Source organism: Amblyomma americanum, chromosome 3, assembly GCF_052857255.1.
Source record: "Amblyomma americanum isolate KBUSLIRL-KWMA chromosome 3, ASM5285725v1, whole genome shotgun sequence".
NCBI classification, from domain to species: Eukaryota; Metazoa; Arthropoda; class Arachnida; order Ixodida; family Ixodidae; genus Amblyomma; species Amblyomma americanum.
Window position 1 is genome coordinate 75065443 of NC_135499.1, and position 21312 is coordinate 75086754.

The 21312-nt window shown below is 45.0% G+C and overlaps 1 protein-coding gene across 2 annotated transcripts in view; it reads left to right on the plus strand.

The window, feature by feature from the left end:
- Window positions 1-1234: 1234 nt before the first annotated feature.
- The window catches only part of LOC144124676 (uncharacterized), a 41220-nt gene continuing 21142 nt past the window's right edge, over window positions 1235-21312 (plus strand). Inside the window, exons 1-3 of one of the 2 annotated variants that reach the window (XM_077657507.1) lie at window positions 1235-1460; window positions 4551-4716; window positions 21141-21267. In XM_077657507.1, coding sequence (XP_077513633.1) covers window positions 4593-4716; window positions 21141-21267 — 251 coding nt within the window. In that variant the 5' untranslated portion in view covers window positions 1235-1460; window positions 4551-4592. The remainder of the gene's footprint in view (window positions 1461-4550; window positions 4717-21140; window positions 21268-21312) is intronic. The other variant, XM_077657506.1, reaches the window with a different exon arrangement.

The window sequence follows — 21312 nt, forward strand, 5'->3', positions numbered from 1 at the left end:
TTTAACAGTGTTCGTACGCTCTATCACGTCATTACGAAAATGTAAGGAAAGATTGGTGCCGATATTGATATTACGGGTTCTAAAATGACACATTTTGTTTTAGTTGTACTCAGCTCTAATTAATTTGCAGCAAGACATTCATAAAGTTCATGCAGCCAGCTATTCGCATCTATTTCAAGTTTTGATATGTTAGTGCCAGAGAAGAAAATATTGGTCTCATCGGCATGCTGTACTATTTTTTTTTTGTGTGTGTGTGGGATACAGCATATATCGTTTATGTAAAGAAGAAAAAGCAGCGGTCCTAAAATCGAACACTGATGTACACCCAATAATATAGGCTCAAGGGTTGAGGAGATTGCGCCGTATATCACACACTGATCCTATCTTTTAGGCAGCTTTCTATAAGCTCAAGTGCGAGTCATCTTATGACGTATCACGGAATTTTGTTTATTAATATATCGTGTTTGACGGAATCGAAGGCTTTCCTTATATCAAGGAGAATTCCAATCGTTAATATTTTTTCTTCAATATTTTCTATGAGCCTTTCTTCCACATACAAAAAGCGCTAGTTGTGTACATTTCTTCCTTTGGAATCCAAACCGGTATATTGAAATTAACTTGTGTTCATCTAAATAATCAGACAGTCGACAATAGATAACGCGTTATATAAATTTTCATCCGTTCACGTCACAACACACGCTCTTCCTACGAAAATTTTTTACCTTACGTGCTTCCTTCCGATGCCACGAATGGATTAAGCATAATGGCGTCGTTAACGGCAATAATTTAGTTATTACTCATTGGCTTGGCACGCGCAAAATGGAAAACACAAGTGATGACATTACGTCGTCCCCATCGAAATTGCTGCACAACTTTATAATACAGAACACATATGAGCTTCCTTCTTTCTAGACGCACGTTTCTGGGGAAACCATGGACTGTATCGAGGGGCTCTGAGTGCTATCGGATGTCGAAAGCTTTAAACAGCGATCGATTCGAAAGGTGTTTGTACACTCCCCTCCCAATTAGGGTTTGTTGACATCGCTAGTAGGACACATATACTGCATACAGATACTTTATACACACTCTGGGATTCGTTGCGCCCCGTGGCACAAGGAACTGAATGTAAAGTGCCAGCGCCTGCGCAGATAACGCTCACGGGACCGGAAGTTGCGGCAGCGCGTCCGCCGTTATTTCTCTCTTTTTTTGTCGTCGGTTCTTCTGCCGACAGTCAGCTTCCTGTGTCGTGGAAGCCCGAATCAGGAGCGGTTTCTTGCTGCTGCCCTTAGCGCAAGATTTAGCAAAGCGAGAGTGAGCGGCGTGTCGGTTGCGCCTGCGGCGTCTCCACTCCGTCACCGACGAGGACTATGTGCAACCTTGGGCGTCTGCACACCAGAAGAGGACTTACTGCAGCCTGCCAGTGAGCCAGAGGACGTCTGCAAGCCTACAGTGTGGAAAGGGTGAGCATGTTACTCTTTGTGCGATTACCGACCAACGTCCGAACGGCTCGGTGCTCCAGGGCTGGCTATAAAGGTCGCTCGCCTCCTAAATAGCTACCCAAAGAGTGCAGGTGATCGGCCCAATCCACTCTAGTGCTTTTTAGGACCGGCCTTTGCAAATACGTTTAAATATTGGGCCCATTACAAGCGCTTCTTGGGATTCCGCTTCCCTATCGGGAACAGAGCTCATAACCAGGCCTAATTTAGCGCCGTAGAGCAAATTCTCCCTTTAACTATCGTCCTGCTAAAAAAACAAACAAATGAAGAATTAAAGTCTTCCAGACATGCCTACCTTACATTGAACACCCGTTCCATTTTCGTTTTTTTTTTGTGACAATAACAAGGCAGGAATGGCGAATTGTTTGTGCAGTTGTGGAGTGATATATAATATATATTATAATTGGTTTTTGGGGAAAGGAAATGGCGCACTATCTGTCTCATACATCGTTGGACACCTGAACCGCGCCGTAACGGAAGGGATAAAGGAGGGAGTGAAAGAAGAAAGGAAGAAGAGGTGCCGTAGTGGAGGGCTCCGGAATGATTTCAACCACCTGGGGATCTTTAACGTGCACTGACATCGCACAGAACACGGGCGCCTGAGCGTTTTTTCTCCATAAAAACGCAGCCGCCGCGGTCGGGTTCGAACCCGGAAACTCCGGATCAGTAGTCGAGCGCCCTAACCACTGAGCCACCGCGGCGGTGGAGTGATTGCAAAACTAATTTTAATGACAATTAAGTGGACACTCATTAGCTGTTCGTTTGGTAGTCGAGACATTTTTCTTGGCAGCCATGACGCAAACAACGTGGTCACGGGAGGAGGAGCAACAATGCAGCGATATATGTCCTCTGCTACACAGCGACTTTGTTGTTTTTTACACTCCGAAACCTACCCCCACTTGGGCGTATACATCGGCGGCAGAAATCGCTCGTGTGTTCTAACAGAAGTCTGGGAGCGCGAAATACAATTTACATTAGCAGAATTTCGAATTTCTGGAGGTGTAATTTTCATTGCTTCACGAACTGAACATGTCTAGTGTGAAATATACGAGTGACATTAAATGAGGGTCGCTCTCGTTGCATGAGAATAACCACGACTTCTAAAAAAGGCCACCACTCAGAACATGAAGATAGAATAAGAACATACATATACGGAGCTTGAACGTTGTCTGCTGCCCAGTGGAAATGGCGCTGATCAGAAAAAAGCAGCACGAATAGCGCAGAAGAACAACTTTCTTAGAACACAGAGAAATACACCACTTTCACCGCAACAAAAGTACAGTACCAAGCAAGGACACTAGCATCATAACGATAACAATAAACAATAAACCTATGTCTTTTGTCATTTCGCTTTTAGAATGAAATAAATATAAACTGAAAGCCGTGAAAGTTAAAACATAGCTGGTGTTTACACAAAAGCTTTACTTACTATATGCGTTCGTGAATAAGACCATGACTAATATCCTTCCCGTAGTGAGTAAATAAGGCATTCGATATTTAAATAATTCACCCCGTGCCGCGTCAAAAAGCCATGATTGTCTTTTCGTGATCATGATAAACCTAGCTTGTGCCTGCATTGCAATACCACATGGGCAAGTTCCCTTCACAAGCAGTCGCACTTATTAAGAATCGGTGGGCTGCGAAGGGTCGAAAGTACGCGAAATCAATTTGTTATAGTGATTTGCTAGGTGTAAAATTTGACTTCATTTCTTTGCAAACAGTGCCCTAAGTACTGCATTGACGCATCGGCCTCACAACGTCTTTGTGTCTTTGAACCTCGCCCGGAACTAATTCTTTCTGCTGTCGTTTTGGGTAATCCAGTAAAGCATCCTAATCTCTCCGTCCTCCAGAAGATTTTTTCTTTTAGGCTTCGTTTTGTTCACGGGCAAATATCCGGTGGCCTAACGAACGACTGGCACTGCATATTGAGTGGGAGTACTACTGCACGACGAGAAAAGATTAGCCATGATGCACTAGACCAGACGCGATGTTTTGCTCTCTGGGTGCTTCCTTCTTACCTGGTACAGGGCACCTTGAAAATTTGTAGCATGGCGACGCATTTCCTAACTGCAGTTCAGCGACACTTTTGTGATAACTGAGCCCTCTGACATGAGGAGAGTGGACATTTGTGTCTTTAGATGTGGTGAATGTTCGTCTTAATCCATGGTGACTCAAACGCCGCTGAATTTTTGTGAACAACCTCAACGTTGAGTGTGACTCCTAATCACATGGCGAAACGCTGTTTTACAGGAGTATGCCTGAATTATAAACATACACAAATGCTTTGTTATTTCATGTCAGTTTTAACGGATAACGCAAAGCAGCTTAAATAAGCGCTCATCAAAAAAGACGATCAATAAATGCAAACATGATTTGTTCAGGCAAACACTATTAAGCCAGTTTCTTACTGGCTCGGTAAATCCTACTCTTCGCACAGAGTTGCAGCACTCAGCACTGGGATGGAACTTGACGCATTTTTCTCAGTTCTTTGTGCGTGTCTTTAGTTCTCAGAGTTTATGAGTGTTTGTCACATTACCTTTTCTGAAGTGTACATGTTCTGCTTAAAAGGACACATCAAGGGTAATTTGGCCTGTGAAGTTGTCGCGTGTCTGAACCTTCCTGCTTGATCACAGTGGTCAGTGCGAGCAGGCACTTCAATCATATTTTTGCACATTTCATAGACTTTTGTCATGGAGGGACCGCTTGCACTTACGTTTTATTGCCTTCCTATCAGCTTCAGTGACATGCATACTAGGTCTATACTAATGAAAGCACAAGCACAGAAAGCACAGTAAACAGGTCATGGTCATTTGAATAACAAAGGTGCGTGATTAGACTGAACGATAACTTATCTAGTCCGTGAAAGACAATAATCGATTGTACATGTGCACAATCCTTGCTCACCTCGGCGGTTTTTCCAATTCTTTGCCAATTCCCGCTCAGAAAGACAGTGACTCAAGCTACCGCCATATCGGCCAGGTGGGTGCTTTATCGGCTTCGCTGCTGTCTCTGCCCGAGAGCTTCTCGCGGTTTTTTTTTTTCCTTTCTCGGTAGTTGACACGCGGAGCCGCTATCTGACAGCCTGGGCGTCAGATAATGCAAGAGAAGGCTTGGCGTCCAGTAGCCATGCGGTCGCTGCCGGCAGGCTGCGCGATGAACGCGGGAAAAGTACTCCTTCTGCGGTGTCTGCTGGTCCTCCTGCTCGCCGCGCCGCTTGACGGTAAGGGTCCTGCAATTCCAGCGTGGTACTACCGAGTGTTTCTACCATACTCTGGGACAGCTTTCTGTGGCTACGCAGGGAAAGCTACGAGCGCGCGCCGCCACCTTAAAAGCCCCTTCTCTCTCCCTCGTGAGCGCGTGATAAGAGCGCACTTGTGGAAGCCTCGCGCCTTATTGCCATCGTAGCTTCCACTGCATAGCCACAGAAAGCTCTCCCCGTGTACATACATACAGCTTTCAGCTTTTTGAAAGCAGCGAACCACGTGCCTTGGGAAGTAGTGCTCCTCGCGTGCGTCTCTTATGCGGGCACACAGATGGCGCCAAAGGTGCTTCCCTCCGACCTTTAGCTGGGAAAATACTCTCTTTTGCTTAGGCCAGTGACGCCAGGTTACTATGAATTATCAGAGGATAAATTGTGATTTATTTCCTCAAAATACGCCTAAAAGTTATTACATAGGACGATAAAGAAGTATTTATTATTGAGCACCAATACAAACAGATGTACAGCAAAAATATGTACACAACAGGAATGAATAGCCAGGGAATTAATGCAAAACGTGCCTGTCATTTAAGCTGATTAGAAGCTGAGCAAAATTACCGAAATAAATTATTTGCTCTGAAATCTCACACACGAAATCTCTTATATATACAATATACAGGGGTGTCCAGGCTAACTTGAGCCAATAGTTAAAAAGAAAATATTTGAGGTAGACCAGGGAAACCACTTACATACACATACCAACCGGCTTACGCATCATAGGCATCTTTTTGCTTTGCAATTAATTAACAATTTAGACAAATTTTCTAAATGCGCAAATATTGACTGGCTCGCGCGGGTGTTGCCACCACCAGCGACATATAGGCCTGCCGGAGCAACGGGGTCGTCGCACCTTGCCAGCAGCTGATTTCGCTCACTCAAACCAGGATTGAGAGCAACACAATCTTGGCTTGCGAACGCGCTGGTCACGGGATAATTTTTGTATTTCGCAGGCTTTCTTTCGAGCTCAGGAAAAAGATACACGTGAGGCTTTCCTTTCGCAAATAAATGAAATGGCGGTTTCTGAAGGCGCTCTCCAACTTTGCTATTCACAACTGCTGTCTAAAGTCAATATTTATAAGCATTTAAAGAAAATTACCTTAATTATTATTTTATTATGGCAATTCTAAAGAATTGCCTACATGCGCAATCCAGCTGGTAGCTGTATGTAAGGGGTTTCTCTGGCGTACCTACAATATATTTGTTTTTTAATCCTTGGCTAAAGTTAGCCTGGAAACCCTGTATACAGGCGATGATAATTTTTAGCCACAACATGGCTTTATGAAAATAAATCATACCTGCTATGTGGGCCCAGTCTTTTGCTACTAGTGTGCGAAGCTCGGCGGTCATTGAAATTGTTGGTAACTGTCGCAGTTTCTTTGTGAATTAATTAGTATGAATAATGGTTTATCGCCGTTTTAAACGACGCTGTGACAATGTCAGATTACAAGGTGCACCAGTGGTTGTGATTCAGAAGCCGTTTACTAGAAGGGAAGTTTCCTGCAGATCATTCCCTTTTTAATAATTTGCATTCCTGATGTTCTGGTTTAAATAGCTCCGCCTTTTGTTGGAGATTATCAAGATGCTGCGCTGTCTTTTGACTATGCTGCATCATATGAATGAGATACTGCTGTGGTTATCTCCTTAAGTGAGAGCAGCAGCTGCAGCTATGACGGCGTAAATTTTGTTCTTTAGCGCTTCTACGTTATTTCACGGCAAAAGTTTCTAGAAAGGGGGTGTAAGGATACCTCTTCTTGGCTGGGCATAAGAAGCAGTACGGATTCATGTGTAGTGCCACGTCACTCACGCTGTAATTCACTTCAAGGTTGCGACTAAATTTAGCGCAGCATAAATGAAATCGCTTTTTAAGAACCGCTTGCTTGGTTATATACAGGAATTTTTCAGCCCTTATGTGGTCAAGGCTCACAAATTCCGGTTGTTGTGTCGCATATTGTTCACCGCAGGAGTTGACGTGGCCGGTGATTGACAGCATAGTCGCCAGTAAAAAATATTAGGTCAAGTGACTGGCGACCAGAGCTGTGATATCTCAGCACGTGGCGCCCCGTTTCGCATACCTGCCTGTCGGGCCGTTCCCATGTTTGCAACACAGGGGGAGGGTGGGACGGAAGGAAGGAACCTTTATCTAGCGTGACGCCACCCCAGCGTCGAAGTGCCGGCTTTACGTGACTGTGCATGCGGCCCTTCCTTTTGGCAGATTCATCATAAGCAACGATGGCTTCCGTTACCGTTTTTTTAGGCCCTTGATGGCTTGTCAGCAGGAACTCGCGGGAACCGTAGACGAGAGCGCTTCTTTTAGCCTGTATTACACAAGCTCGACATCCACATATAGTTTATTTTTTAAGCGCAAATAATTCACACGCCAATTTGCCGGGAAGGTGTAGGCACAAAATGAACAGGAACACTGTGCCATCTATTCGGGAAACGAAGAAAGAACGATAACCGAAGAGTAGTCATTTGGGCTAGTTGGCGTGAGTTCATCTTAATAAATAGCGCAAAGGACGGAACAAGAAAGAGACAACAGTTCCTCCTGTATCTCGGCAGCGGTAATATGAGGGCTGCGGAAGGCGGCGGCTATGGTCAGCCGATCTTATTGCTCAGTGAGTGCTCTCGGACGTTTGGAACGCGCCGCGTCGCCAATCCTCTCTTCTAGGCAGACACGCACAGTGCGGATTAGGGTCCCAACTGCGCACCCTACCCCCGCAGCAATGCTTAACCGGGGCCTGTCTTCCTGGACTAATGTCACGATTTTGAGTATTGTAGCCAAGTTGACACGTGGCGTGCCTTTCTTCCTTCTGCCGAGATTCTTAGGACGCGCATATAACTTATAACACCTGTCATCGTCCATCGCAAGCACCCAATAGTCCACCCTATTTCAGTTGCGCCCTAGTAAGTACAGTCATAGAGAAACATACGTAACAAGCGGACACTCCCGTAGGGCCCTGCGGCCGATCTACTACACTGCCGAAAACTCCCCGAGCGGGTGGTCAAATCGCTAATTTCGTACTCTGTGATTTTAGGCGCGTGCTTCAGCTTTTTCAGTTTCGGTAGCAATGCTTTAGATTCTGATTTACCTTTGGCTATTAAAATATTCAACTACATCGTCTAAGTGGAGCACAAGGGCTTTAATATATTTTTTTTTGAAGTATGCCTTACCCATAGACGTAATAAGCTCGCCGATCGCAGAGTATCGCAGACTTTTAGTGGAAATACAACCAAGCTTCTCGAAGAACCTACGCAAGCTAAATTAGTTGATGTAGGTTGGAATATTGCAATCAGAGCTGTTCTTTAATTCTGTGCCTCCATTGAGCCGCCTCCTTCAATTGCAGACATAGCAGGCAGTGGTTTCAAAAAGAGTTTATTTTTTCTTTTTACAATTTGAACTGTACAGAAAAAAATTCTAGATCACACATATTTTATAAAATACATCATTATACAAAGAGCAACCAGAAAGATGTTAGGGTAAACCCGGTGGCACCATGTCACGAACAAGAGAGAGAGAGGGTTTATTGATAAGAAAGGCAGAGAGGTTGGCCTGAAAAATAAATATCTGGCCTGCTACTCTGCTCTGGGGGATGGGAAGAGGAGATAAAAGAAGGTCACGATGGGGGACGATGATGATGGGAGAAGGCAGATGAAAAAAAAAACAAGCCACACTTTCTGACATCCCAAACGCGAGACAAGGTCCGTGTCGCTCAAAAAGCGTGAGACCGCTCGCGTTGCCTTTACAGTTCTAAAACTACCTGGCCAAGCGCCGAGGATCAAATCCTCAGAGAGGAGCGATGTGTCCATAGGCTTCAGAGCAGATGCGAGTATGAGTCTTTCACGTGCGTACGCTGGACACGCCACTAAAACATGTTCTATAGTCTCTAGCACGCCACATGTGGTACATTCCGGGGAGTCCGCTTGTCCTATTAAGTGCAACTATTTGCGCGTGAATGCCACATTTAAACGTAGTCTACGGATAACGCATGCAATAGGGCGAGGTATTCCGCGAGGAACTGAAAAGGTCATCGTCGGATCTAGACGTTTAAGGCGGATGTGGCGGGTGTCTGGCAGGGCCCAGTACCTAGCCGTCGCCCTCAATTCCGAAAGGAGACAAGTTGTGTCCACTATAGAGAACGGTACAGCTGTACGCAGGCCACTGCTGAAGGCACTCCTTGCTTCAGCGTCGGCGGTTTCATTGCCAGCGAGTCCGCAGTGTCCGGGGATCCAATGAAACAATATACGGTGGCCGTTTCCCTGAGGAAATGATACGGGACTAATGATATCAAGAGCCAGAGCTTGGTAGGCTGTGTGGCGTAGGAAGCATCCTAAAATGTGTAGCGCAGGTTTACAGTCGGTGAAAATGCACCACTCCTGAGGCGGTTCTCCGCAGATGTGGCGAATCGATTCCCGAAGGCCCACAAGCTCTGCAGCGGTTGAAGTAGACTTGTGTCCCAAAATGAATCTGCGGGTCGTCTGTTGTGCAGGGATTGCGAAAGCTGCTGTTGATGCATTTGGAGACGCAGATCCATTCGTGTAGACGTGCACACATTTGTGGTATTCTGACCAGATGTAAGCAAGTGCGAGTTGCTTCAGTCCGCTAACCGGCATCGCAGGCTTCTTGATTATGCAAGGGACATGCAGGCAAACTGAAGGCTGAGCCATTACCCATGGGGCTGCAAGGAATGATGCGGCAGGGCATAGTCTGATGGCAATTCGGAGCGATGGAAGCGCAATGCGCGTGCAAAACTGCTGTCCGGTCGCTCATTAAAAATCTTCGTCAGCGGGTGACAGCGGTGCCGTGTAAGCGCACGTAAATATACACGAAGTGGTTCGTGTGACAGGTAGACCGATATTGGGCACGCACGAGATTCCTCAATCGTGCCTTTGTTCGAGGCACAACGTGGTAATCCGAGGCATATCTTGAGCGCCTGTGCTTGGACACTCTCTAATGTCCGCAAGCAGGAAATACTCATGTTAGATAGTACAGGAAGGCTGTAACGAATGTAGCCAATAAAGAGGGTATAGTAAAGTCGAAGCAAGGAGCGCTTCGTTGGGCCCCATTTAATGCCTGCCACACAGCGAAGCACATGGCGAAAACAAACATGTCACGAACAAAAAAAAATATTGCACATACGCTCTGCGCGTTTCTCACCTAAACCTTAACCCGTGCTAACAACACAAGAGTTGTGAACAGCTAGACACAAATAAGGGGTGAAAAAGTCACGTATAGCACGCTCGACTCCTGCACATCAGCAGCTTTGAGCAATAGGTTCTCAGGCTGTTCAGAAATACAAGCACAACAGATTCAATGTATCATAGTAACACAATAGTAAGATTGCACTCTCCCTAAAAGGCGATTATTGCGTTTTTTGGTCAAGGTGTAGACGGCACGTAAAAAAATCCACCTTGGGTGAGCTGACAATCCCAGTATCCTGCAGGCTGAACTGTAGGAATAGCCGTCTTCTTCAGCGACGTCATCGCGGGGTCCATGAAGTCATCTGCGGTGAAATGGTCCCCGCAGCTGGGCCGGCGACTTTCCTAACAGGTCGTCCCTCTTGGCATACTCGATCCAAGCCTTCGACCTGAAACAATCATTTCACAGTATGACCTGTAACTATTCGCTTTACTGGCTGACTAAAAAACAACATGCACATAGTAGGCGGACCTATCAAGAGATTGACAGCACTGTTTTATATTTTATTTAAAATACACAGAAAAGGCCTCAATCGCCTGCTGTCACGAGGAATGCGGAAGAACTTCGTCCCGGGCTTCTTTTGCCTTCGCCCGTTGTTCCCACAACAAGAAATGCAGCAGTAGCTCCCGTAATTTAATCGACTCCGTGACATATTAGTGTGGGTTCGTGTACGTACTGTCGAGATTGTTGCAGTCATCAAACGGCAAAGAGGAATATATCGCAGCCAAAAACATAGAAAAGAAAAATAAACTCGCTAGTTAAAATATCGTTCATGAAAAATTCTGTCTAACTAGCTTGAATCCCTTGCGGAAGCGAGCTGATGTAAGCTGATTATTTGTCTATAAAGCAGTGACTGTTCTCAATGATTGTCTCTATTGTTTTCATCCAGACTGTACCTATATGCGGCACGGACCAGTGATAAACTTTCATTTTACAGTGATTGCACACTGTCGTAATGATTGCATAGATCGCAGTATCCGCCACAATTTTCTTATAGCCCTTCACGTTGGCACTTTGGATTGTGATCGAGCCCTCGACCGGGATACGACTTTCAATCACAATGCAAAATGATCGCTGATATAGCGGTACAAGGATAGCGAGTAAGAACAGCCCTAAAGCAACATATCACTAAGTAGGTCTGAAACACGCAACACAATTTGCGACGTTGGGAGAAAAAAGTCCTTGTATATTACTTCTTCCAGAAAAAAATATTCCAATTTGGTATTATGACTAAAAAACGTACCTATAAATGCTGATAACCTGAAATTCTCTGAAACACATCATGTCGGCGGTATTGACACAGATATGAGAAATTATGCCTGAATAAAACGTATTAGCAGTCGTTGTACTGCAGTCTAAAACAACCTTTTCGGTTTACATTTTAAGCTCCTCTCTTTCGCTGTTCATTTCCTAGCAGTCTATGACAATTAAAAAGGTAATAGTACGTTTCGAACGCAATCGAACAGCTCGATTCTGATGCTCTGATGGCAGTCAACTATTCCTAAACGTGTCTCAAACGCGATCAGGGCATATTGAGGCCCGATTATGATCTGAGCGATCACGATTACAAGTGCCCGCTTCCCGTGCGACAGAGGTATTTTCACGTGGTCGAGTTCAAATGCGCATTACACTGTTCGACCCACGCCATTTAAAAGGTTTGTGACACGATGCGGGTGAGTCGTCAATAAATTGTGTGTTTTAAACCGAACGTGTTGCGAGTGACTTTAGGAAAATTACGCTTTCGAAGTAATGCACATGCTCTTCCGGAAAAGACAGTACAAGAACAATCGGATGGCTCACGGCTCGTATTATATTCTACACGTGAAAAATACGTTCACGCAGCATCACAAACGACTTGTTGCAATGTTCTTAGCTCAGGAAACATAAGAATTAATCCTGCAGACAAAAGGAAACGGCTTACCGGAAAATTGAGGCGACGCGTTGAAAAGCGCGGTGAGGTGGGCGTAACCGGCGGCACATGACCGGCGCAGAACCAACTTCTATATGAAAATGGAACGCTTGGATGGAACTCGATGGACGTGTGATAAGCTGTCGACCTTTTAAGTAGAGTGGAAGCAAACATAGGCCGCCTGGCGGGTGGTCAGACCCTTTTTTACTCGGCCGCGAAACGACTTGAGTGTCCGCTCTTTACGTAAGTGTTTCTGTTCGGTACGTGCTCACATCAAAGCGATTACAACATGATCAGACGACCAGTTGTCAGTTGTTTGTTTCGAATATCACTGAAAGAATCTCAGTATTTTTTATCAAGGGTGTCGAACCGGAATTTTCTCGGGTTCTGTTTGGGTTCACGCCTTTCGTGCTCTGTTCCGGGCACATTCCGATCTTGTTCAAATCGGTTCAAACAGGCTCAAAAGAGTTCGACGACAGCAAAGCTTTTTTTCTTATCGTGCACAGGGTTTCTAATCAGCCGTGATGATGCTCTGCTTTTTTTTTTCTACTAATGTCAGTACACAAGAACAGAACGTTAAAATTCTATAATTTGAAACCTTCAGACGTCAGCGACTTGAATTTTCGTTCTGCACTAACTAGCATACAAATGTACTGTCGGGAGAAAAAGTGATACATTCCGCTCGGCGCGCGGCGGGGCGAGCAAAAGCCGGATCGCAAAGCCATCTACAGGCGACAGCTGCGATCGAAACAGGCGATCAGGAACTCTTTTGAATCTGCAGGCATCTAGCTTCACTCGTTTGGGTAGAACCCGCTGCAGCACGCCGAAATACCGAGCATCGCCGCTGCAGTAGTGATCCATGGAAATTAAGCTTATTTTTCTTGTTCTCATTTCCGTTTCGATATATAAGCGCCATTGCGCGCCGGTTCATGACATGATAAAATTCTTGGGCGCGATTACGCTGTCGTGAATGCAACTGATATCTTAACGGCGTTCGCGACGTACTGCATTGGCTTGTAGGATCACTGTCGCAAAATATGTCGCTTAGCCGAATGTATTAAAAGCGTCGCCGAAGGCTTTAGTATTTACTTTCCCAATGGTGCTTATGGCGCCAGTGAACGAGAGACGGTTTGTTGTCGAGCTTAATATCGAGGTGATATAACAATTTCTACCTTATAGCTTTGTTTTTAGAAGTCAGATGCTAATCAATAAAATCACCAGGTCGCTACACTAACCACCTTGCGTTCGTTGTTGATATAGAGCGAAAATCGTATAACGTTTTTTAAGATGTAAGGTCTCTCTAGGTTGAGCCGTTTGAGTCGTGATTGTAATGATGCAAATCATTGCGGTCTGTCACGAGTACCGTTCAAAGTATCATCAGCTGCTTCCACATGCAGGTTTTGCATGCGAGTGCACGGAATGCGCCGGCCGGCTGTCATATATCTCTAACACGTAGTGAAAAAATAGAAATCAGACAAGTTCCCTTAGATCGCTACTGCTGCTGCACTCGGCACTTCAGCGAGCTACAGAGCGTTGCTGACTAAGGACTCCAGCCACATGCCTGCAGAAGATAGGATTCCCCATCGCCCGTCTCGACCCAGGCGTCCCCTGTAGGTAGCACTGTGATGCAGTAATCGGTAAAGTCGTTCCAGTGACTTTAGTTAACGGTCGTTTCGCCACGCGGCGGACAGAGTATACTATTTTTTTATTTATATATTACAGATGCGTCAAGGGCCCTTGGATGAGGGCTTTACACGAATGGTTTAAATGAGAACTTTACTTTTTCTCCCGACAGTACTTCTGGAGCCATAAATTCAAATAAACTAACAGTTTGGCAGACTTACTGTGCTGTTGGCGTATTTCAAATTCGACCACCACTTATTTGTTATTTCTAAGCTGAGTTGCCTGCTGTGTTGTACCTTATTGCAAAAACCCCTTTTAAAATGAGCTAAATTGATTGGCAGTATGAAAAAAATAGATTGGAGGGGACAAATAACTAAACAAATCTGAGCCAGGATAAGGCTTTCTATTTTTATTATAAATTTTCAAAACCAGTACACAGAGAATTGGTTGGACCCACAGCATTTAGGGCTAGTGATGGGTCCAAGTACTTAACAGGCACAATAATACTGGCCGACCGTACCATGACAGGACACAATCAGAGCACACTTCAGTAATGCGCAAAAAAAAGTTAAAGAGCTTAAGAACAAGACTATGGCCTATGGTTGATGACATCAGGCTAATAAAGAACAGTAATGCTAGACGTGAACTAGGTGCTGGAATAAGGCAGCGCAATACATAGGCGCCAAAAAGAGGCGCATCTTTTGTTTATTGAAGCAGCCAACCAGGGACATGTTTTCTTAACACATGACCAGGTGTTGGCGACTTGGTGGTTGGTGATTTGTGAGTGTCTTTCCCAAATTCTATTTCTGTATGGATAAGCATAAATAGAGTTAGGCGGAAATAACTGTAAAATGGAGTAGTATGGTGATTTATAATACGCCTCAGAGTTGTTAGGTAATCAAAACTTCCGAGTGTTCTACTGGAATATACCAGGAGTGCGGAGTATTTGCGTCAAGTATATCTGCGCAAAGCGTTTCATCTGTTGTGCGAGAATACATGAGGAAAAGCTCGTGATTTGCGCATGTAAACACCAGTTCACCATTCTCGGAAACCATGTCGCGCGACTATACAACGTCGCCCACTGAGCCCAGGTTTTTGTTAGTGCCATTTTTAACTTTTACTAAAGATATGTAAGTGGACTAGGCTAGAAGGTTAAACAGCATAAAAATAACACAATGAACTGGGAGATTTCCAAGCAGCTCAAAGTGCTTTTGTGTGCTCGAAAAAATAAGCAGCCAAGAGATCAGAGATATGCACACTTCTGCGGACATAAGACTCGAGGGTCGGCGGAGGCGTTGTTCTAGAGAAACTTGCCACCATGTTTATGCAGTGCATGGCCCCAGTCGTGCAGGAAACGCGGAATAGGCGAACATCATACTTTCTGGCTACGAAAGCAATGTCAGAAACATTTAAAAATTTTTTACCTTAGTGCCCCTTGCTTACAATTTAGGGGCTAGGGTAATCGCTGATAGTATGTTAGAACCTATAGATTTCAGTCTATCGGAACACGCGTATTTTCGAAAAGATTACTCTACAATAGACGATATTCATATAATAAACTCTAACGCATATCCAAACAAAACATTTCATTTAAAATCCAACGTTTTTGATTAGCTAGTGCTCCAGTCACCGCTGAAGATGGAGCGAAGGCGCCTCCGAAACGTTAGGTTTGAAACTGCAAGATTTTTTTGTAGTTATGTTAGAGTTCACTATAAATCTACAAACTCAACCAGGCAGGCAAATCTGTCAAAATGTTTCGCTGTTTGACTGTATCCTGTTTATCAATGTCATTACAGATAACCTTTTATATTATCACCAGTGTTTTACAGAACATTCACAATTTATCAAAAAATTAGTTGTAGATCTCTTCAATACAGTAAGATCGTTTATGCACAATTTCAGCCAGACGCAGAAGCCGCTTTCTGCGGGATTATTCTAAAGTTCAGCAGTCGGCGTTTCATTTGCCACCAGTGTGGTCACCGCTTTTTTTGGGGGGGGCCCTGCTATTCTTCCGCCAGTGAATGCCCGCTCTCGTGGATAAAAAACGCCATTAAATTCCTCAGGTTTTTACCAGCTAATAAAGTATGACATAAGAGGAAGTTCCATCCGTCAGACAGTACAAAACCTGGCATTTGAGAAATAGCCTGTGATAGATGGTCACTGCCGTTCGTGACGCAATGCTACTGGAGCGCTGACATAGCGGGATTGAAGCCGCCGCGATGGCTCAGTGGTTACGCTGCTCGGCTGCTCACCCGAAAGACGACGGTTCGATCCCGGCCACGGCGGTATAATTTCGATGGAGGTGAAATTTTAGAGGTTCCGGTACTGTTTGATGTCAGCGCACGTTAAAGAACCCCAGTTGGTCGAAATTTCTGGAGCCTTTCACTACGGCGTCTCGCATTGCCTGAGTCGCTTTAGGACGTTAATTAAACCCCCATAAACCACATAGCGGGATTGCAATTAAAGGTGTATGTGTTCTCTTTTGGAACATTTAATGGCAGCCACTCTTGATACTTTACAGGAAAAGTAAAAAGAAAAGAACAGGTTGTTAGCGTAGCACTTTAACGCTTAGCACTCGTGGTCCATGTGTTGCACGCACAGATACGCACATCACTTACACTCGGTTAAGAGGCTGGCCTCGATGCGCAATCAACACAGCAGACCCATGATTGGTAACACAGCTTAAGCAATGCAACACGGATTCTGCAGCTGTGCATTGGTAACACAGCTTAAGCAATGCAACACGGATTCTGCAGCTGTGCGGTACGCGTACAGCTGCACAGAGGGGCGGTTGGCATACGCACAGACGGATGTTCAAGTGTTTTCCGCAGTGCAAATAGCGTTCTGCACCGCATGTTGCAGAAACCGGCATTTAGGACTGTCTCACAAATAAACATACGAACAGGCATAGCGGCGCACCAGCCACGATTTTCAAGAACCGGAGCGATTTTCGCGACGGTTTCTCGTGCGGTACTCAATTCGCGGGCATTAATATTAACCTATACTCACGAGGTAACGCAAGCTTCAACGTTGACGGAGTATTATTCGAGTTTTATGAAGCATTCAGCCGGCTTCCTTGTCACGGGCTTCTGCAGAAACTAACGAAGCTTAATACGCACTCGGAGGTTCTCGCCTCTATTGAAAGGTTCCTCTCGTCGCGAAAACAGTACACCTTATTTAGTAACCGTCGGCCAGCTGTACCATATTCTGTCTGGTATAGCATAAGGTAACTTGCTCGGTCTGTTCCTCTTTCTAAAGTGTATTATTGACCTACCTGGCAGTGCAGCGTCTCGAGCTCACTTATACATTTATGTTTTTGTAATATATTTTAAGATACTGATGACACTAGCGGACTATGCGTTTAATCAAACCGGAATGTCGAAAGCACATGCTGTTCATCCTAGCTAATGGCATTAAATGACACTGAAACAAAGCCTGTGCATTTTATTCGTAGCAGACCTCTCATTCCAACCACTTAAGTTATGGACAGTACTTTTTTGACAATATACCGTATTCCAATATTCCAACCGCTTACTTTATTGACAATATAACGTAAGTTACTGATGACACTAGTGGGCTGTGCGTTCAATAAAACCGGGATGTCTTAAGAACGTGCTTTTCACCCTAGTTATTGGTATTAAACGATACTGAAACAAAGCCTATTTATTTTACTCGTAGCAGACCTCTCATTCCAACCACTTACTTTATTGACAATAAAAACCGCCCGCCGCGGTGGCTTAATACAGTGAGCCTGAATACAGGGGTTCGATCTCGGCCGCGGGGGTGCATTTCGATGTAGGCAGAACACAAAAGGCGCTAGTGTGTAGTGCGATGTCCGTGCACATTACAGAACCCCAGGCGGTCTAAATTAATTAAGAGCCCGGCACTACAGCGTTGCCGCTTCCGGGCGTTAAATCCCACATTTCACGGTTAAAAAAATTATTCACAGCAATATTATCGAACTTACGACTACATAGGACGTCACCTCACATGGCGTCAGCATATTACTACTATTGTAGCACCTGCTAAACGCGAACTCCGTCTTCTCAAGCGCTCAAAAGCTTCCCTACACCACTCTAATCCAGCCTAATAAACAATACGCCGCAGCCACTTGAGACCCTGACCAAGCTATAACCAATACTTCACAAATAAAAAGCATTCAATAGCCATGCTTTATTAATTCATCCTTTCACACTGCTCGCGCTTCACCATTGCTGTATCCTCAAAGGAACCTACCGAATCAGGAGACTTGTCATGCAAACATCATTGTAAGCGTGCTTTTATCGCACTTGTACGTAAAATTTTATCATCATTTATCACTTAGGGACTACTTTTTGGTCATCCCATGACGTCCTTCTAAGACATCATAAGACTCCGACATCACCAAATTGCTACTTCGACGCCAACGCTAATGACCTCGCGCAAGAAATTATGTGAAAAACGAATGCGAAGCTACGAACACATATGTTTCTTATAACATTGCATGACCGCATGGCAATATTTTTTTTATTATACTTATAACCTCTACTCCTGCCTCAATCCTGCCTATGTGTGCTCATCTCCATAGTATGCAACAAATAATATCTGAATTATAAAATAAACTGGTATGATTATAAAGTATTTACTCCGATCTGCTGTCTCAGGCACCGAATGCGTTCGATTCGAAATGTTGCATAACACGTTTGGATCGATGGAACTTTGTTTAACTCATAGATGGCACCGCACCAGAGAAGGGAAAGATATTCTTACAACAACTGTAAGAACAACTGTTAGAACAACTGTAAAAATTACATTAACATTTTCTTCCAAAAGGTGTAAAGCGATACTGCAATAAACGTCAGGTTTCCCAACGGTCTGGTGTAAAATAATATAGGATTGCTGAGTGCGCATGATAGAAGCTTGAAGCGGTTTCTAGCTGCCACATCTTTCCCGTTTTTGTTATCTAGTGAATAATTGTCATTTTTCCACTGCGCAGCGCAGCTGTCAGTGCAATAAATCTGCCCAGCAATATATGTCATCTTCTCTAAAAAAATATGCGATGTTTCGCGAAAAATGTGCCTGAACCGTGTACCGAACGGCTCGGAACAGTTAATTTGAATCGTTCCAGATCGTCGGGTTCAAATTAAAGATGGCGAAAGAAATACGGGTTCGGTTCCGGTTTCCGGCTTGTGGTAGAGGATCTGTTCCGGTTAAATGTCATTTTTTAAATCCGTACTAAAGGGAGAAAAACTAGTGTGTGCCACGCAAGCTTCTCCGAATCTGTTGCAATCATGCTTTTCAAAAGCTTCGAAAAGGTTGCATTGAAGGGGCTTGGTGATTATTTTGGCCCAGTTTAAGTAAAAAAAAAAAAACGAGCGATAGGTATCCTATGACGTCACTTCACCGCAAGCATTTTTGAGCTAGCTTCGGCGACACCGATGTCAACGGCTAGTGAAAATGATGTTCCTCCTCTCCCCCTTCAACTAATATACTCTGGCGCGTCCGAAAAATGAAGAAAAGAGGCTAATACTGGATCCCCGCCCGTGAGAACGTCACGCGTCGCCACCCGGTTTGTTTACCTCCGAGAGAGCGCGCCCACTTTCCCGCCCGTGGGCGCAATCGCTCGAGAAATTTATAGCCTTGTCGTTGCGCGCGCATCGTGGACCCGGATCGCAAGGCGTTGCTTTTACTAGTTACCACCGCGACACGCTTCAAGCCCTACACGTATGCCATGCGTAGAAACCTGGTACTGAACGCCACCGATGGCAGCAACGACTGGTCGCCCGGAGCAAGGGACAGTATAGGCGCCGGCACTGATTCCTCATTCCAACTCCCTTTCAGGATGACCGCTCGCGGTGGTAGCGGAGACGACTGCTGAGTTACGGGGGATTTAGCTACCGTGGCAGAGAAGACGCCTGTCCCCCAACCGGAAGTGTGTCTCCCCATTCGAAGCCCCGGGCTGCCTGCCGCTCTCCATTACATCGTCATACCAGTGATGTATAGCTCTCAGAAAACTAATTAAATAAACCGTGCCCAAGCGGACAGGAATCGGCCCGTGAATAAAAAATGCGGAATGTAAAAATTCACAATAAATAGCCGGCTGCGTTCAAGGACCTATTATTGGTACGAATGGTAAGAACATTCAAAAACAGTCAAAAACACGGCAATGTTCCAGCCAATTTCCTAGTCCATTTGAGGTTGCATGGTATGCACCACAATTAGGGCACAAAGTGCGTTGCTCCTACATTTTTTTTTCATGCATACGCATCTAGCACAAATCCTGCATCAGTTATAGTGTAATGGTTCAGCACATTCTCAAAGAAATATTTGTCTTCTCTTTCGCGGGGTCGGGTCAAGAGCGGCGCCTTCGACTCAGCCAGTTCGGTCTTCGCACACTACAACACCTGGGAAGATAACCACACGAAGAGCAACTCCGAACTCCCGCTACACAAAAGACCCGCCCCACCCTGGAGACCAGGGAGGAGTACCGAGTGCTACCACTTCGGACCAATATTGATCCCCAACATCACCTGTACAAGATAATAATTTAAGATGATTCAGACAGGTGAACAGATGCGATGATATTCGTTTTGCTTATAGCTTCAGGAAGCCCGAGACTTCCAACGATTGAGCCACTTCTGTTGAGAGAGGGAGGCGATGTTAGGGATCACTGTGCAGTTGTGAACTGGTGACCATGGAGTTGTGGCTAGGGATTCAACACTTGCGCAGAGCTGACCGGCAGTGTATGCTTGATGGATTCCTGTGAATCTTGAGAAAGGGATAATCCTCTTGTCTGTGTGCTTAGGCTAAAGCGCCTTTTTCACACAGTCGCTGTGCGCATGCGCGCTTCAGTTAATCTGCCCCCGCAGGGCTCTGTTGGTTGAAAACAAACAGCCAGCTTGTAGCAAGCATGCGCAGTCTGCTCTGGACGCAGGTGCGAGAGGCAGCAGCAGCCACACACCTGCTGCACGGAATGCTCTGTTGGCACCCCGCGGAACGGGATTGCACGAGCAGTATTCACAAGCATGTGCTATCTAACTGGTTTTGGGAAGCAGACGAATTTTGGCACTCACCCCATACGGCACCACATCTTGTTAAAAAAGCAAGTTTATAAGATAAGAATGAGCAGAAATGTGTCGAAGCAGTTTTCGCAGAAAATGCTTTTTCAAACAGATAACCACTTTGAATTACAGAACGCCGGGCCATTCAGTCTTGCGTAGTTTAAATTTCAAATATATTTTAGATATCGGCTGAATGCAATCATGGGTACTCCGATCAACAAGCGGGAAGGGTCGTGATTGGTCATTTTAAGAGAATACGCGCTGCTCGAGCTGCAGCTTCTATCCTATGACGAGATATGTGCGACAATTTACTTCACTTCCCGCCATTAACAGTTTCATAAAACGCATAAACATGGAGCACATTATTCACATACATAGCACATCTGCTTCTGTATTTGCGGCATGCTAAGTTGGTTATTAAAACTGAACTCGTTATCAATTTTCGCTTCATCCTAATTTCTTCAAATGGGCCACTACAAGCTTTGTCACGCATAGTAACCTGGTCAAAACAAATGCAAATATTTGTAAAAGGTATTTATGAACAAACAGAATTTCCTCATTGGTGACCCCGTTGAGACAGTTCAGGTTTACGCATGCTTTTATGTTTCTATCGCAGCTTTCGGCGCTGACCAACCGTGCAACTTGACGCAAGTCCGGGAGTGTTACAGCAACATCCTCGACAGTGTCATCGGGGAGTTGAGCCAGAAACAATCTGATGCGAGCGTGCACGAGAATCTCTGCAAGTAAGTGTCAATAGCACATTCACAACATTAGTGTGTCGTTTAATT